General features: G+C 44.4%; 1 protein-coding gene across 2 annotated transcripts in view; it reads left to right on the top strand.

The window, feature by feature from the left end:
- The first annotated feature begins 5,942 nt into the window (after window positions 1-5,942).
- Window positions 5,943-19,554, top strand: part of LOC311134485 (S phase cyclin A-associated protein in the endoplasmic reticulum-like) — a 100,346-nt gene continuing 86,734 nt past the window's right edge. For both annotated transcript variants that reach the window (XM_084168172.1, XM_084168173.1), the window contains exons 1-4: window positions 5,943-6,236; window positions 15,774-15,891; window positions 17,064-17,140; window positions 17,364-17,561. In XM_084168172.1, the coding sequence (XP_084024298.1) occupies window positions 6,060-6,236; window positions 15,774-15,891; window positions 17,064-17,140; window positions 17,364-17,561 (570 nt within the window). In that variant the 5' untranslated portion in view covers window positions 5,943-6,059. The remainder of the gene's footprint in view (window positions 6,237-15,773; window positions 15,892-17,063; window positions 17,141-17,363; window positions 17,562-19,554) is intronic.

A 19,554-nucleotide genomic window follows, 5' to 3' on the forward strand; every position in this document is an offset into this window, starting at 1 on the left:
CAGCCGCGAGCTGCCCAGTGACAGAAGCCTACCAGACAAACTAAATCACTTCTATGCTCGCTTCGAGGCAAGCAACACTGAAGCATGCATGAGAGCATCAGCTGTTCCGGATGACTACGTGATCACGCTCTCCGTAGCCGATGTGAGTAAGACTTTTAAGCAGGTCAACATTCACAAGGCCGCAGGGCCAGACGGATTACCAGGACAAGTACTTGGAGCATGAGCTGACCAACTGGCGAGTGTGTTCACTGACATTTTCAACATGTCCCTGACTGAGTCTGTAATACCAACATAGTCAAGCAGATCACCATAGTCCCTGTGCCCAAGAACACGAAGATAACCTGCCTAAACTCACGCCTGTAGCCATGAAGTGCTTTGAAAGGCTGGTCATGGCTCACATCAACACCATTAACCCAGAAACCCACTCCAATTTGCATACCACCCCTCACAGATCCACAGATGATGCTCTCTCTATTGCACTCCACACTGCCCTTTCCCACCTGGACAAGAGGAACACCTACGTGACAATGCTATTCATTGACTACAGCTCAGCGTTCAACACCATAGTGCCCTCAAAGCTCATCACTAAGCTAAGGATCCTGGGACTAAACACCTCCCTCTGCAACTGGATCCTGGACTTCCTGACGGCCACCACCAGGTGGTAAGGGTAGGTAACAACACATCTGCCACGCTGATCCTCAACACGGGGGCCCCTCATGGGTGCATGCTCAGTCCCCTCCTGTACTCCCTGTTCACCCATGACTGCATGGCCAGGCACGACTCCAACACCATCATTAAGTTTGCCGACGACACAACAGTGGTAGGCCTGATCACCGACAATGATGAGACAGCCTATAGGGAGGAGGTCAGAGACCTGGCTGTGTGGTGCCAGGATAACAACCTCTCCCTCAACGTGATCAAGACAAAGGAGATGATTGTGGACTACAGGAATATATATGTATTTATTATGGTCCAAAACACACCAAGACAGTTGTGAAGAGGGCACGACAAAGCTTATTGCCCCTCAGGAGACTGAAAAGATTTGGCATTAGTCCTCAGATCCTCAAAAAGTTATACAACTGCACCATCGAGAGCATCCTAACTGGTTGCATCACAACTGGTATGGCAACTGCTCGGCCTCCGACCGCAAGGCACTACAGAGGGTAGTTCGTACGGCCCAGTACATCACTGGGGCCAAGCTTCCTGCCATCCAGGACCTCTATACCAGGCGGTGTCAGAGGAAGGCCCTAGAAATTGTCAAAGACTCCAGCCACCCTAGTCATAGACTGTTGTCTCTGCTACCGCACGGCAAGCGGTCCCGGAGCGTCAAGTCTAGGTCCAAAAGGCTTCTTAACAGCTTCTACCCCCAAGCCATAAGACTCCTGAACAGCTAATCATGGTTACCCGGACTATTTGCATTGTCCACCACACCCCACCCCCTCTTTTATGCTGCTGCTACTCTGTTTATTATCTATGCATAGTCACTTTAACTCTACCCACATGTACATATTACCTCAATTTCCTCGACTAACCGGTGCCCCCGCAGATTGACTCTGTACCGTTACCCCCTGTATATAGCCTCCCTACTCTTATTTTATTTTACTGCTGCGCTTTAATTCTCTCTTTTTTTTTTACTTATCTATTTTGTACTAAACTATTTTTTTCTTAAAACTGCATTGTTGGTTAAGGGCTTGTAAGTAAGCATTTCACTGTAAGGTCTACACCTGTTGTATTCGGCGCATGTGGCAAATAAAATTAGATTAACAGAAAGCATTCTGCTGTGCTTACCATTAGTTCGAACATCTCCAATAAATTCACTTAGACTGATGAACTCATCTTTATCTGTGTCATATTCACTCAACACATCTTCATTGGCGAAAACGTAGCTAACAAATTGTCAGCCAACATAACTTGTAATGTAACTTATTTGAAAAGTCATTACTTTATTACATTGTTCAACATTTTCATAACATTTGTCATAATTAGTTAAAGCAATGAATTTGTATCCTCTCGTCGGACCTCGGCTGCATATTTTCCACCATTTTCTTCAATTCGGAAAATTGTGAAGTCACGCCCATTTTATGAAGAATTGCATTATGGGCCCTAAAAGCACGGAAATAGTGTCTACTGCTTGTATACATCGTATTTTGGCGAATGTAGTAAGAATCCAGGAACTTTTGGCATACTAACTATATCCATACTATTACCAATAAGCATATTACATACTCAATTGACGTCACAAAGAGTAAGGCAGTGTTGCCAACTTAGCGACTTTGTCGCTATATTTAGCGAGTATTCAGACCCCTCTAGCGACACATTTTCAAAAAAATTGACTAGCAACAAATCTAGCGACTTTTTCTGGTGTTATTGGAGACTTTGACGTGAAAGCACGTATCATTCTTACTCTTCTCAACGAGCAGCGGGTGCTGCCGTGGGCCCCACCACCGTCCCAAAGCACTCACAGGCGGCCCAGTCCTCGCGCAGCAGTCCCTCCCAGCTGCAGTCAGAGCAGGAGATGTTCACCCCTCCGCGTCCAGACTGCAAATGAATCGCGCATGCGGGAAGCCGCCGCTGGCTGATCCCGCCCTGGCTTACATTCAGGGCGAGATGTAAAATGTTCTTTGTCTAAAATAATTCACTGCACAAAAATAAATTACTGCATTTGACTCACACAGCCTCAGTCACTTACTCACCTCATCCACTGTGTGTGTGCCTCTCTGTGACATAAGCTAAACATCTAGCTGGCTAGCTCATCATGTCTCAGTCTAAACTGTACACTCAAATATACAGAAAGGAGTGGGAATCAAACCCTGAATTCAAAGGCTGGTTGAAGCCGTATATTGGAGATGATACACGGGCATACTGCCTGTATTGTAAGGATGATTTCTACGCCAAATTTAGTAATGTAAAAAAACACATGACAACTCAAAAATATCCTCAAAAGGCAAAGCCTTATAACAGTTCCACCCAAAACAAGCTGCCATTTATGGTTAAAAAAATTGACTCTGCAAAAAAGGCTGAGGCCACCATGGCATTAGCTATCGCTGAACACTGTTCCATGCTGGCATGTGATCACATTGGAGAAGCATGTAGAGCTGCTTTCTCAGACTCCACTGCTGCTACCCACTTCAAAATGCACAGGACAAAGTGCACAGAAATGATTAATGGTGTTCTAGCACCATACTTTCTGAAAAAGTTGGTCGCAGATGTGGGTGACCAGCGTTTCAGCCTCCTCCTCGATGAGTCCACGGATGTAAGTGTTTCTAAGTACCTGGGGGTTGTGATAAGGTACTTTAGTGACACCTAAGCACACAATTGTATCAACATTTCTGGGGCTTGTTGAGTTGGAGGGAGGAGATGCCAAATCTATAGCCCGTGCTGTTGTGGCTTTCCTTGTGAAGTGTTGTCTTAAAAAAGAGAAACTCCTGGGGATATGGATTGACAATGCCTCTGTTATGACGGGGATTAACAATGGGGTCCATAAAGTGCTGAAGGAGGAGTATGGCCTCAAAGATCTGGTTCTTTTTCGCTGTGTGTGCCACTCTCTGCAGCTTGCTGTAAGTCATGCTTCCAATGACACCATCCCCCGTAGTGTGGAGTACTTGGTACGAGAGGCCTACAAGGCCATATATGAGACCATCAACTGTGGGGAGAAACCTTTACAGATAACCAAGGTGTGTGCCACACGTTGGCTCTCCATTGAACCCGCGGTTTCACTCATTTTGGACCAGTGGGAGGAGCTTAGGCTGCATTTCACAGTCACCAAGTCCAGTGAACACTGCTACATGGCTGAGGTTTTATACTCCATGTACAGTGATCCTCAAAACATATTGTATCTGACTTTTTTGAAGTCAGTGCTGGGTGAGGTACAGTTGGCCATCAAGGCTTTTGAGGGAGAGCAAGTAGATCCTCTTAAGCTACTTGACAGCTTGGTTAGCCTGATCAAGTCTGTGAGCAGCAGGGTGCTGAATCCACTGGCAAATGTTGATGTACTCAAAGGGCCAATAGATGGATACATCAGTCCCAAACCGTACCTTGGTTACCTTTTTGAGTCAAAGGCAGCTGAGCTCCACCTTGCGCCTGAGGATGAAAACAATGTCCGAAAGCGGTGTGTAGCCTTCACCATCTCCCTCACTAATGAGTTGAGGGTGAGACTGCCGGACAACATCGAAGCATTGCAGTACATGTCAGTTTTCAATGTGGAGGAAACTCTAAAGCACAATAAGAGCCCTGGAGAAATAGAAAAAATAGCCAAGCTCCTTGGCTACTCCCCTGCAGAGATAGACAAGATTGTCCAGCAATTGCGTGCCATCCAACTTAGTAAATGGAATGAGACAAAAAACACACTGGGCTTCTGGAGTGAGATTTGGAAGTTCAGGGATGCAGCTGATATCAACCCGTTTCAAGAACTTGCCATGGCTGCTGTGTCTGTGTTGTCCTCGCCACACTTGAATGCTGAAGTCGAGAGAGTATTCAGCCAGATGAGTGTGGTAAAAAGCAAACTTAGAAATCGGATGTCCTTGCAGACTCTTAACTCCATCCTGTACATTCGATATGGACTGAAGCTTTCTGGTGAGGCTTTCTATGAGCACCAGCTGCCTGATAATGTTTTGCAGCTTTTTGGCACATCAGCAACTGCGGGAGCTGACATAAATGAGCTCCCTCAGTTGCTGAACCTGCCATAGAGAGCCTTGACCAAAATGACGATGACCCACTCTTTCTGTGAGCCAGCACAGCCTGTGTGTGTGTGGAGGGGGGTCTGGAAAAAAAAAACAATTAACCTGAATTAGGGCCAAACTAGTTACCATCATTTTCTCACATTGCCATTGACAGTTTTTTCTATTGTCTCTTTTTGGTCCATTTAGATTGTTAATGTAGATTGTACACACAAAAAAGTAAAAAATGTTATGGTTAAAAATGTTCATGTTTTACTGTGACTTGTTGTAGGCTCCTAAGTGGAACATAAGGTTACAAACCAAACCAAATTTAATAAAAAATAAATAAAAAATAAAGTAACTCCGCCAGTGTGTCTCTTTTGGGTCACTTTTGCCGGTCCCAAGCACGGATAAAGGAGGAGGGTTGGAATTGTGACATAAAAAAACAACAAGAAACGACAGAAGAAAGGTCATTTGTAGTTCTAAACATATTTAGGGTGTTTTTTACTCACTTTTTGCCTCTCCCAGGACATTATTCCTCTCTTGTCCATCACAATTACATGCACATGGTAAATTATGCAAATTAAGTGATGACGTCATTTAGCGTATTTTAGGACAGCCAATACCTACTTTCCTTACTGAGGAGTTGGCAACACTGGAGTAAGGTTAGTGCAGTTAGTATGAGTATTCGAACACAGCTATGATTTCCACGTGTTTGATGCCATTCCATTTGCTCCAGCCATTATTATGAGCCATCCTCTCCTCAGCAGCCTCCACTGATACAAAAGTTTGGCTGACAGTCATTGAGCCAAAAAACTATGCCATGCTTACGCTTACTACTAGGCTCTTGCTTGGCTAGGATGATAATGCTACGAATTTCCCTGAAATACATGATATGTGACAATTCTGAAGTGAGACGCGCTACAGGAGAATACCTGGCTATCTTTAGGAATAATTATCGTAAACAAACCTTTGCCTGTTCCAATACCTCGCTCCAGTTCGCACAGTTTGGGTAAATATTTCAGCAATAATGATGAGGATGACACACGGGTATGACGAGCAAGCGTACAAGACGAGAAGATCCACTTGACAATGTTTTACTAATTGTTTTTATCCCGCCCATTTACTTGGTTGCCATGGTTGAAAGTTTAACTCCCGCCTGGGTAGTCCGAATTATGAGCTTTGTGATTGGTTCGTATTTCTTCCGTTACAACCAAACAATTCATTATTGGATAGTCTATGTGTCTGTCATACATGTGATCATACACTTCCTGCAAAAAGCTAGGTTGCGTTTAGTTGTCAGTTGTGTCTTATGTCGTTTCCATCAACACCGAAAACGCGACAAATTAGTTTATTTTCAAATAAGTTTATCTTTGACCCCGAGAATTGAATTACATTACGTCAATGTCAAAAGACAGTCGCAACGATGGACGACGGCGTGGCGCTGGTCAACACCGACTCGGCCCTAGAATTGGACAAGGGCAAGGCGGAGACGGGAGGGAGAGGTCTGGCAGCAACAGCTCTGGATCCTCGCATGGAGGAGGCAAAAGCAGGAATACTCCCATAACCGTTGCCTCGAAGGTAGCTAGCTCTATTTTAAAGTTGTACTGTATAATATACCAGCAAAGTAATACCGCGTTTAGCCAGCCAACAAAAATAAACCAATTAGCTAAGGGTTTTAGACTGGGTTTCTGTATAAGCACTTTGTGACATCTGCTGATGTAAAAAAGGCCTTTATAAATACATTTGATTGATTAATTGATCGAGAGTTAGCTAACTTGGCTACTACTGTCGCTACTCTGGAGCGTTCTTTATATTGTCGCTAACTCGGCTCACCTGAAAAGCCACGGCTATTTTTTACCTAGTTAGGCAACTAAAGTAGCTAATGGTGTGTTGAATTGCAGGCCATTTTTGATAGGGGTTTTATTCCTTCTGTCCAAAGTAAATGTTTTCTTGTGTCGTGATGTTAATTATAGTTGCCGCAGAGCATAGTTACAGATGGAACAATAATACCGATATTTCACTGGATGTGTGGCCGGCAGTGGGAGAAGATGGAACGAGATGGATTTTTATGGAGCCATATAGCTGCCAAAAGGTTGAACGTACATATTGTTAGGATCTTAAGAAAATCCATATGTAAATCGTTAGGATCATAAGAAAAGCCATGCGTGAAACATAACTGTTAAATTAGATCTGCAAATCTACAAACCCTATGTTACAACTATGAATGAACATTTACACGTTCAATTCTTTCTTTATGTCTCCCTTTACTCGGTTACATATCTTTTTTTTATATGTACAAACTTTTGTCAGGAATGTGGCATCTGCAAAGGACATGAACTGAACGTAGCTAGTCGAAGTTAGCTAGTCAATCAAGCAACTCTAGCCCAGATGTTAGTTGCTTTGCAGCTTCTGGTTTCATTTCCAAAATATTGGATATGTCCACGTCACCCAGAGATATGCCCATGCTGTAGAGATACACCTAGTGGACTGAAACTTCACTGTTGTAGGCATAATACAGTTAGTGCTATCTAGACTAGTAATAGAGAATGGAGACTTAACTTGAAAACGTGCAGGATACCTCTTTCCGGTTTCCCTGACTTCCATTTTTTTAGTACTAGGTTATGCTGGCGTAGCACTCCTCACAGGCCATTTGGTGTACAATTTTTTTGTTGGTGAGATGAAACTGCCAAAACTCTGAAAGGTATTATTGTACGTCAGAATTGCAGTACAAGATTTGTTCAAGCCTAAAATGTTATTCCGTAATCGTAACATGGTGTTTGTATGTTCACAGACGAAATTTCACGTTTACGTTTCATGCATGGATTTTCTTACGATGCTAACGATACGTACATTCAACCTTTTGGCAGCTATCTGGCTCCATAGATTTTGGCCGCCATTCTGCTAATTTTCTCATTGATTAAACATTTGATCTCAATACAATTTTATTTTCCCAGAACTAGAATCTGTTACGAACAGAGTGGACTAAGTTTTGTAGACTTTACCCTTTGCCAAAGCTTTTTAAAAAATTGCGTTGTTTAGGAGTGCAAAGCCGAATTGAGTTATAGCACAAGTGCACAAAATAGGAGGAAACTCTAAAGCACAATAAGAGCCCTGGAGAAATATAACATAAATATGCAAATGTATGCTAAAATGCGCCAATAGGATCTCGCTAGCTCGTGCTTGGCTCTGCCCACCACCTTGCTTGTTCTGCCCACTATGACTAATTTGTTCCCATTTGAAATGACGGGCTGTGGTCTGTCTTGGTTTAGTTATACTAATCTTTGGTATAATATTCGGTTCATATAGCTATGATTTGATATTGACTTACTAGCTACGTTAGATCTTTTGTTTTGCTAACTAGCGTTAGCTAAACTTCGCTACAAATTAGAGGGCAGCCTACTCTGATGACTGATCCCTTTAATATTTTGAATGTATATATTTACGATGCCCTCACAAAGGATTTATTGGCATGAAAACCTTTAGAATTTGTAAGTATTGGTTATAGTCACAAATGGCCTGCCAAAACACAGTGATGAAATGCTTTGTCAACATGTGGCAATACGTTGTCAGCTGTCAAAATTAGTTGATAAAATTAAAACAGTCCAAATCTTCACTTTGTGGTGTTATGTCAGTCATTAGGAAAAACAATAATTCACTGGAGCTGTGGATGTGGATGTTCTTTCTAAAGATGGGTGTGCTCAGGTTATTGCTCAGACAAAAAGTAAACATTCTTAATAGTTCCAGTTCAGCCTTTCTTTCATTGCTAAAGACACCAAAGGGTTGATTCTTTTTTTTGTCGTTGTGTTGTTTTCCAGAAGAATCTCTGCTCACACTAAATATCTTGCTGCATACCTCATATGCTAGTAGCAAAGCTTATTTTGAAACTGTTACTCATTTGGCACAGTTGCAGGTGGAACATGTGGGTTTGTGTTTGTCCTCCAGCTTTGTATGATGAATTGCAGGCAGACCATGTGGGTTTGTGTTTGTCCTCCAGCTTTGTATGATTAATTGCAGGCAGACCATGTGGGTTTGTGTTTGTTCTCCAGCCTTGTATGATTTATCCACTGCCAAGTCCAATCGGATGCTGCTGAGCCTCAGCCTCTCTGGCTAATGCAGGCTTACATTAGCACACTCCTTGGGCCTGCAGCTACACTCATTACTGGCAGTGGAGGACGGGGGCTGAGGGGCAGGCCTGCTGTGTGCGTGCACATGACTGCACAGTGCTGAGGGGGAGAGAGGGGGCTGCGATGCAGTGCTGTGAGAGGAGCTGTAAACACAGGAAGCAGTGCAGAGGAAAGGAGAGGAGAGGAGAGCCGGGTGGGTGGCAGGAAGGCAGACGCGCAGCAGCAGTGGTCGGCAGCACGGGCCCGGGGGCTGGCTGCTAGCTCAGCACAGTGCTCAGAGCTCAGCCCTGATTACAAACAGAGCAGAAAGGATTGACAGCCAGCTAAGCACCTGGCTCTCTCAATCGCCATTGGTGGTGAAGTTGACACAGCTGGGCAAGTTGCTATAGCAGTGCAAGCGACACACTGTCTATTTTGATCCTACTGTCAGATGACGATATCACCTAGCACAAGTGGCAATGCCGGCAAGGGGAAACAGGTTGGCTGAAGTGGGCTGCAAAAGTATGTCAGGTGTGGATAAGGATGAAGAACCTGCTTACAGACTCTACTTCTATTCTGTATGTATCTTCTAATCCATCTCGTTCTCTCTCTCCTCACTCTCTCACTCTTTCAGCATGCATCTGTTTGTAAACCTGCTGTTTTAAAGGGAAACTCTTTTTAAAACTACACCTGGCTTTTTCCTGTGTGCATGTAGAGGCTCAGTCTGTAAACGAGTTGGCATAACAAGACTGTGTATTCTCCGCCTTAAATGTAGAAGTGCTCCAAAAAAAACCTGCACTGTCTTCCATAGGCAAGGCCAGGTGGCAGGTTGCAGCAGCTGATTAAGTGGATCAGGAGAGCCTTTCCGTAAGCCTTGCCTACCTCAGGCTGTACAGCTAGCAGTCAGTCAAGATGGGCTTCCCTTCATGTCAAGAGTCATCTGTCATAAGATGGCTGCCAAGCCTATGAAACAGTGTTAATATTTACTGTCAGCCGGGCGAAGGGTTTGCTATGATGGTAACCTAGCTTGCTATTTGTTCATTTCAGTGGGGTTTGGCTACTCTGTTTGATGTGCAGCCTAGGGATGTTGGTGCTTGATCCTATTGTCCTTATGCTTTTCTGGTAAGAGAATGAAGCTGGGCATTTCCATCTAAAAGGACCCATGAGCACCAACATGAACAGTTCATAGAAGCATGTCAAATTGGGATTCAAATGAAAGCTAAGAGTGTAGGCTTGGGTGGTATACCGTATACCGGGGTATTTTGAAATGACCATGAGATGGTTTCTCAATGCTGTCGGAAATATTTATTTTAAGTTTTTCAATACATTTGTATATTTGTAGCTACTTTTTAAGTAAATACCTGCAGTCAACTTGTGCAATACGTTTAGGAGATAAAGCAGATCACGTTCTATATTTACATTTTAGTCATTTAGCAGACGCTCTTATCCAGAGCGACTTACAGTTAGTGAGTGCATACATTTTTCACCTGTCACATTGTTTTTACATTATGAAGCTTCCGTAGTTTCCCAGAACAGTTGAGCCATTCATGTGTTTGTTTGTAAATAGCACAACGGGAGAAAGTGGGAGCAAATCAAATTTTATTTGTCACATGCGCCGAATACAACAGGTGTAGACCTTATCGTGATATGCTTACTTACAAGCCCTTAACCAACAATGCAATTTTAAGAAAATCTGAGTTAAAGTATTTACTAAATAAACTAAAGTTAAAAAAGTAACACAATAAAATAACAATAACGAGGCTATATACATGGGGTACTGGTACAGAGTCAATGTGCGGGGCTACAGGTTAGTTTAGGTAATTGAGGTAATATGTACATGTAGGTAGGGGTAAAGTGACTAGGGGGTCAATGAAAATAGTCCAGGTAGCCATTTGATTAATTGTTCAGCAGTCTTATGGTTTGTAGGGTAGAAGCTGTTAAGACATTTTTTGGACCTAGACTTGGTGCTCCGGTACCGCTTGCAATGCGGTAGCAGAGAGAGCAGTCTATGACTTGGGTGGCTGGAGTCTTTGACAATTTTTTGGGCCTTACTCTTACACCGCCTAGTATAGAGGTCCTGTATGGCAGGAAGCTTGGCCCAAGTGATGTACTGGGCCATACACTCTACCCTCTGTAGCACCTTGCAGTCAGATGCCGAGCAGTTGCCATACCAGGCGGTGATGCAACCGGTCAGGATGCTCTCGATGGTGCAGCTGTATAACTTTTTGAGGATCTGAGGACCCATGCCAAATCTTTTCAGTCTCCTGAGGGGGAGTAGGCATTGTCGTGCCCTCTTCACAACTTTCTTGGTGTGTTTGGACCATGATAGTTTGTTGATGATGTGGACACCAAGGAACTTGAAGCTCTCAACCCACTCGACTACAGCCCGTCGATGTGAATGAGGGCGTCATCCCTCCTTTTCCTGTAGTCCACGATCAGCTCCTTTGTCTTGCTCACGTTGAGGGAGAGGTTGTTTTCCAGGTCTCTGACCTCCTCCATATAGCTTAGTGATGAGCTTTGTGGGCACTATGGTGTTTAACGCTGAGCTGTAGTCAATGAACAGCATTCTCACATAGGTGTTCCTTTTGTCCAGGTGGGAAAGGGCGGTGTGGAGTGCAATTGAGATTGCGTCATATGTGGATCTGTTGGGGCGGTATGCGAATTGGAGTGGTTCTAGGGTTTCCGGGATGATGGTGTTGTGAGCCATGACCAGCCTTTCAAAGTACTTTATGGCTGAGTGCTACGGGGCAGTACCTTGGCGTTCTTGAAACATGTAGGTATTACAGACTCGATCAGGGAGAGGTTGAACATGTCAGTGAAGACACTTGCCAGTTGGTCCACGTATGCTCGGAGTACACGTCCTGTTAATTTGTCTGGCTCCGCAGCCTTTTGAATGCTGACCTGTTGAAAGGTCTTACTCACATCGTCTACAGGGAGCGAGATCACACAGTCGTCCGGAACAGCTGGTGCTCTCATGTATACTTCAGTGTTGCTTGCCTCGAAGCGAGCATTAAAGGCATTTAGCCCGTCTGGTAGGCTCGCTTCACTGGGCAGCTCATTGCTTGGTTTCCCTTTGTAGTCCGTAATAGTTTGCAAGCCCTGCCGACGAGCATCAGAGCTGGTGTAGTAGGATTCAGTCTTAGTCCTGTATTGACACTTTGCCAGTTTGATGGTTCAACTGAGGGCATAGCGGGATTTCTTATAAGCATCCGGATTAGTGTCCCGCTCCTTGAAAGCAGCAGCTCTAGCCTTTAGCTCGGTGTGGATATTGCCTGTAATCCATGGCTTCTGGTTGGGATATGTACGTATGGTCACTATGGGGATGACATCATCAATGCACTTATTGATGAAGCCGGGGACTGAGGTGGTATACTCCTCAATGCTATCGGATGAATCACGGAACATATTCCAGTCTGTGCAAGAAAAACAGTCCTGTAGCTTAGCATCCGCGTCATCTGACCGCTTCCGTATTGAGCGAGTCACTGGTACTACTTGCTTTCGTTTTTGCTTTTAAGCATGAATCAGGAGAATAGAATTATGGTCAGATTTGCCAAATGGAGGGAGAGCATTGTACGCGTCTCTGTGTGTGGAGTAAAGGTGGCCTAGAGTTGTTTTTTTTCTCCTCTGGTTGCACGTGACATGCTTGTAGAAATTAGGTAAAACAGATTTAAGTTTTCCTGCAGTAGAGTCCCTGGCCACTAGGAGCGCCGCTTCTGGATGAGTATTTTCTTGTTTGCTTATGGCCTTAGTGCGGTCTTAGTGCCAGCATCGGTTTGTGGGGGTAAATAGACAGCTACAAAAATATAGATAAACTCTCTTGGTAAATAGTGTGGTCTACAGCTTATCATGAGGTACTCTACCTCAGGCGAGCAAAACCTCAAGACTTTCATATTAGAGATCGCGCACCAGCTGTTATTGACAAATGGACACAGACCACCACCCCTCGTCTTACCGGGGTAGTTGTTCTGTCTTGCCAAACTGAATATTATCCATGTCATCATTCAGCCACTACTCAGTGAAACATAAGATATTACAGTTTTTAATATCCCGTTGGTAGAATAGTCTTGACCGGAGCTCATCCAGTTTATTCTCCAGTGATTGCACGTTGGCTAATAGGACGGATGGTAGAGGCGGGTTACCCATTCGCCGACGAATTCTCACAAGGCACTCGGATCTGCGGCCCCTGAATCGCCGTCTCCTCTTCATGCGAATGACGGGTATTTGGGCCTGGTCCGGGAGCAGCATTATATCCTTTGCTTCATATTCATGAAAGAAAAATCTTTGTCCAGTTCGAGGTGAGTAATTGCTGTTCTGATATCCAGAAACTCTTTTCCGTCATAAGAGACGGTAGCAGAAACATTATGTACAAAATAAGTTACAAACAATGCGAAAAACACACAAAATAGCACAATTGGTTAGGAGCCCGTAAAACGGCAGCCATCCCCTCCGGCGCTATTACCAAGTGAGTCCAGCTGTGTTTTGACAGGGGTCGCATTTTATATTTAAGGTCGTGTTTTTATTGCTTAAATAGAGTGATCAGGGTCATTCAACAAAAATAACTTAGTGCAACACATTTGGCAGAAAATGCCTTCATTTTCATCAGATGACAACAGAAGTGAAATGCTATTTGGCTGGCAGCCACACAAGTAAATGAGTTTGAATGAAAAAGAAAGGTATTTTTTGCAAAAAACAATGCATGGCCATCATATTTCTAATGTTTATCATAGAAAGAATGTAGCCAGCTAAATGTCCTAATGTTTTGCTTGCATTTTACCAGTGAAAAGTAGGAAAGACGTTGTTGTCAGTGATGTCTGGTGAGGACCTGCCTTACAACAGGCCTACAAGCCCTCAGTCCAGCCTCGCTCAGCCTATTGCGGACAGTCTGAGCACTGATGGAGGGATTGTGTGTTCCTGGTGTAACTCGGGCAGTTGTTGTTGCCGTCCTGTACCTGTCCCGCAGGTGTGATGTTCCGATGTACTGATCCTGTGCTGGTGGTGTTACACGTGGTCTGCCACTGCGAGAACGATCAGCTGTCTGTCCTGTCTCCCTGTAGCGCTGTCTTAGGCGTATCACAGTACAGACATTGCAATTTATTGCCCTGGCCACATCTGCAGTCCTCATGCCTCCTTGCAGCATGCCTAAGGCACGTTCACGCAGATGAGCAGGGACCCTGGGCATCTTTCTTTTGGTGTTTTTCAGATCAGTAGAAAGGCCTCTTTAGTGTTTTCATAACTGTGACCTTAATTGCCTACCGTCTGTAAGCTGTTAGTGTCTTAACGATCGTTCCACAGGTGCATGTTCATTAATTGTTTATGGTTCATTGAACAAGCATGGGAAACAGTGTTTAAACCCTTTACAATGAAGATCTGTGAAGTTATTTGGATTTCTACTAATTATCTTTGAAAGACAGGGTCCTGAAAAAGGGACGTTTCTTTTTTTGCTGAGTTTATATACAGTACCAGTCAAAAGTTTGGACACACCTACTCATTCAAGGGTTTTTCTTAATTTTTACTATTTTTTACATTGTAGAATAATAGTGAAGACATCAAAACTATGAAATAACACAAATGTAATCATGTAGTAAACAAAAGTGTTAAACAAATGAAAATATATTTTATATTTGAGATTCTTCAAATAGCCACCCTTTGCCTTGATGACAGCTTTGCACACGCTTGGCATTCTCTCAACCAGCTTCACCTGGAATGCTTTTCCAACAGTCTTGAAGGAGTTCCCACATAAGCTGAGCACTTGTTGGCTGCTTTTCCTTCACTCTGCGGTCCGACTCATCCCAAACCATCTCAATTGGGTTGAGGTCGGGGGATTGTGGAGGCCAGGTCATCTGATGCAGCACTCCATCACTCTCCTTCTTGGTAAAATAGCCCTTATACAGCCTGGAGGTGTGCTGGGTCATTGTCCTCTTGAAAAGCAAATGATAGTCCCACTAAGCCCAAACCAGATGGGATGGCGTATCGCTGCAGAATGCTGTGGTAGCCATGCTGGTTAAGTGTGCCTTGAATTCTAAATAAATCACAGACAGTGTCACCAGCACCATAACACCTTCTCCTCCATGCTTTACGGTGGGAACTACACATGCGGAGATCATCCGTTCACCTACTCTGTGTCTCACAAAGACACGGGGGTTGGAACCAAAAATCTCAAATTTGGACTCCAGACCAGTGGAAAGATTTCAACCGGTCTAATGTCCATTGCTCGTGTTTCTTGGCCCAAGCAAGTCTCTTCTTCTTATTGGTGTCCTTTAGTAGTGGTTTCTTTGCAGCAATTTGACCATGAAGTCCTGATTCACACAGTCTCCTCTGAACAGTTGATGTTGAGATGTGTCTGTTACTTGAACTCTGTGAAGCATTTATTTGGCCTGCAATTTCTGAGGCTGGTAACTCTCTAATGAACGTATCCTCTGCAGCAGAGGTAACTCTGGGTCTTCCTTTCCTGTGACGGTCCTCATGAGAGCCAGTTTCATCATAGCGCTTGAGGGTTTTTGCGACTGCACTTGAAGAAACTTTCAAAGTTCTTGAAATGTTCCGTATTGACTGACCTTCATGTCTTAAAGTAATGATTGACTGTCGTTTCTCTTTGCTTATTTGAGCTGTTCTTGCCATAATATGGACTTGGTCTTTTACCAAATAGGGCTATCTTCTTTATACCCCCCCTACCTTGTCACAACACAACTGATTGGCTCAAACACATTAAGAAGGAAAGAAATTCCACAAATTCACTTTTAACAAGGCACCTGTTAAATGAAATGCATTCCAGGTGACTACCTCATGAAGCTGGTTGAGAGAATACCAAGAGTGTGCAAAGCTGTCGTCAAGGCAAAGGGTGGCTACTTTGAAGAATCTCTAGCCTATATGTGGGGCAACCATGCTGCATAAACATTTCCATCTACTGTACAGAGCACCAGCTTTTATCCACAGCTTGTTGTCAGTGTTATAAACTCGCTCATGTGTAGTTAGGATTTGGTATCATTTGACGTGATCCCCATTTTGTCTGCAGGCATCCTTTCAGCGCTCAAACAGCCATGACAAGGTGAGGAAGATTGTTGCAGAGGAGGGCCGTGCTGCTAGAAATCTCATTGCCTGGAGTGTTCCTCTGGAGAACAAAGAGGAGGAAGGTCAGTGATGTAAAAATACATACACACACACACACACACACACAGAGGCACACTCACATGCTAAAATGGGGCTTACAATACTGTGTCAAATTAATGACTGTCTTTATGTACACAGGTGCTTGTGTTTCTTCAAAGTAGATTCCATTGTGTTTTTCGCCAGATACATTTTTTGTTATCTTGGTGGGTATAGAAATGGTTGGATGGGCAAACTCCAATGTTTCACCTCCAGTGGCAGGAGCTGATGTTGACTTATAGTGCATGAATCAGAGGGCATTGGGGTGACGAAAGGTCACGAGTCCAGACACTGCTCTTAGCTGTAATACAATATCTACCTTAACAAAATGACATCCTTTGATTCACCTCTCTGTTATTCTGTCCATTGGCCCTACATCTATACTACCCCTCACTGAGACGACTAGATAGACTAGAGATTGCCTTCCCTCTTGTATACCCTCTCAAATATATAGAAATATAACTTTGCATTAGGGATTCCAACTATTAAGTTAAAAGGGTGTCAAGATGAACACTGATAATATGTCAGTTCATTAGTCCCTCATCAGATTAAACATATCATTATGACTCAGATTTAATTAACTTCACACCCACTTACTAGGCAGAAGAGTGGGGAAGTTATTAATTGGTTGACGGAAAACAATCAGTTTGCTAGCTTTTAAACAACATGATTGATTATGATTAGGAACACGCATCAATTAACCCAGTTAGTCCTTTGAATGAACAAAGGCAGAATATTTCATAACTGGCTAGATAGGTTCTGCAATGGGTAGCTCTAAAATAAACAAGAAATATGTTTAATCTGTGATACCAATAACCTGCTCTTGCTCACAGCTTTGCGGTCATTGTAACAGGGTTGTTTTTCCACAGTATTTGGGCATGCTGCCAAAGTAAGCTCCTTTGGCCTACTCTGAGAATGTTGGGCAGAGAACAGCGTGAGAGAGAGCGGGAGAGAGAGCGCTCTTTCTCTTTTTTCTTGCAGGGCTTTGTGACAGGCCTGTATTATATAAGGTGTGTGTGTATTAGGTTCTGCACTTTGATGTTTAGTTCCTCCCTCAGGCCATATTTCATCTTTGGCAAAACAAAGGGTGACCAGATCAATGTAAAAGCCATGTGTGTATTTCAGAACTAAATGTTTTTTTTGTGTGTTTCTTTTAAAGGTAAGTCCAAGACTCATACCAACACCCATTTGAGGAATCAGCGGATCAACTCTGGTCTGCACAGGAATAAGAAACAGGTGTGCATAACATATTGTCAACTCTTAAACCAATGGGGATAGAGGCCAGTATTAGCCCACATATTGTAATTTTGCCACTATTTATGAAATACCGTAGTAAAAACTAAAGATGTGTGAAATGGTTTGCTCACTGCTATTTATTCACCTGTACCGCTAGAGGGCGTTGTAGACCTAGTTACATCCTATTCTTTGTCTCAAGTCTCCCCTCCTGCTGTCTCCACAGAATACAGGCCTGGACAGCAAGAGTACAGCCGGGGCCTTGCTGGACAAGGGAGCAGAGAAGAGCCCCTCCAAAGCAAGGCAGCCACGCAAGGTGGACCTGCGAGCACGATACTGGGCCTTCCTCTTCGACAACCTGCGGCGGGCCGTGGACGAGATCTATGTCACCTGTGAATCTGACCAGAGTGTGGTGGAGTGCAAGGTAGGGAACCAACAGACTGTCACCCAACACCTCCTGTCAAATGTTAAAGTCTAGCTACTTCAACAGGGTCCTTCTCAACAAGCTCACTGACTAGATAAATACACTGCTCAAAAAAATAAAGGGAACACTAAAATAACACATCCTAGATCTGAATGAATGAAATAATCTTATTAAATACTTTTTTCTTTACATAGTTGAATGTGCTGACAACAAAATCACACACAAATTATCAATGGAAATCAAATGTATCAACCCATGGAGGTCTGGATTTGGAGTCACACTCAAAATTAAAGTGAAAACCACACTACAGGCTGATCCAACTTTGATGTAATGTCCTTAAAACAAGTCAAAATGAGTCTCAGTAGTGTGTGTGGCCTCCACGTGCCTGTATGACCTACAATGCCTGGGCGTGCTCCTGATGAGGTGGCGGATGGTCTCCTGAGGGATCTCCTCCCAGACCTGGACTAAAGCATCCGCCAACTCCTGGACAGTCTGTGGTGCAACGTGGCGTTGGTGGATGGAGCGAGACATGATGTCCCAGATGTGCTCAATTGGATTCAGGTCTGGGGAACGGGCGGGCGAGTCCATAGCATCAATGCCTTCCTCTTGCAGGAACTGCTGACACACTCCAGCCACATGAGGTCTAGCATTGTCTTGCATTAGGAGGAACCCAGGGCCAACCGCACCAGCATATGGTCTCTGGCACCCCAATGGTGGAACAAGCTCCCTCACGACGCCAGGACAGCGGAGTCACTCACCACCTTCCGGAGACACTTGAAACTCCACCTCTTTAAAGAATACCTGGGATAGGATAAAGTAATCCTTCTACCCCCCCTTACCCCACCCTCCCCCAAAAAATAAATAATGTTTTGTAAAGTGGTTATCCCACTGGCTATAAGGTGAATGCACCAATTTGTAAGTCGCTCTGGATAAGAGCGTCTGCTAAATGACGTAAATGTCTCACAAGGGGTCTGAGGATCTCATCTCGGTACCTAATGGCAGTCAGGCTTCCTCTGGCGAGCACATGGAGGGCTGTGCGGCCCCCCAAAGAAATGCCACCCCACACCATGACTGACCCACCGCCAAACCGGTCATGCTGGAGGATGTTGCAGGCAGCAGAACGTTCTCCACGGCGTCTCCAGACTGTCACGTCTGTCACATGTGCTCAGTGTGAACCTGCTTTCATCTGTGAAGAGCACAGGGCGCCAGTGGCGAATTTGCCAATCTTGGTGTTCTCTGGCAAATGCCAAACGTCCTGCACGGTGTTGGGCTGTAAGCACAACCCCCACCTGTGGACGTCAGGCCCTCATACCACCCTCATGGAGTCTGTTTCTGACCGTTTGAGCAGACACATGCACATTTGTGGCCTGCTGGAGGTCATTTTGCAGGGCTCTGGCAGTGCTCCTCCTGCTCCTCCTTGCACAAAGGCGGAGGTAGCGGTCCTGGTGGGTTGTTGCCCTCCTACGGCCTCCTCCACGTCTCCTGATGTACTGGCCTGTCTCCTGGTAGCGCCTCCATGCTCTGGACACTACGCTGACAGACACAGCAAACCTTCTTGCCACAGCTCGCATTGATGTGCCATCCTGGATGAGCTGCACTACCTGAGCCACTTGTGTGGGTTGTAGACTCCGTCTCATGCTACCACTAGAGTGAAAGCACCGCCAGCATTCAAAAGTGACCAAAACATCAGCCAGGAAGCATAGGAACTGAGAAGTGGTCTGTGGTCACCACCTGCAGAACCACTCCTTTATTGGTGGTGTCTTGCTAATTGCCTATAATTTCCACCTGTTGTCTATTCCATTTGCACAACAGCATGTGAAATGTATTGTCAATCAGTGTTGCTTCCTAAGTGGACAGTTTGAGTTCACAGAAGTGTGGTTGACTTGGAGTTACATTGTGTTGTTTAAGTGTTCCCTTTATTTTTTTGAGCAGTGTATTAGTAGTTTGAGGCACTGCAGAGCACCACACTTCATCAACACTAGAGGGAGATATT

The sequence above is a fragment of the Coregonus lavaretus genome (genome assembly GCF_964263955.1).
Source record: "Coregonus lavaretus genome assembly, chromosome: 9".
In the NCBI taxonomy this organism is placed as follows: domain Eukaryota; kingdom Metazoa; phylum Chordata; class Actinopteri; order Salmoniformes; family Salmonidae; genus Coregonus; species Coregonus lavaretus.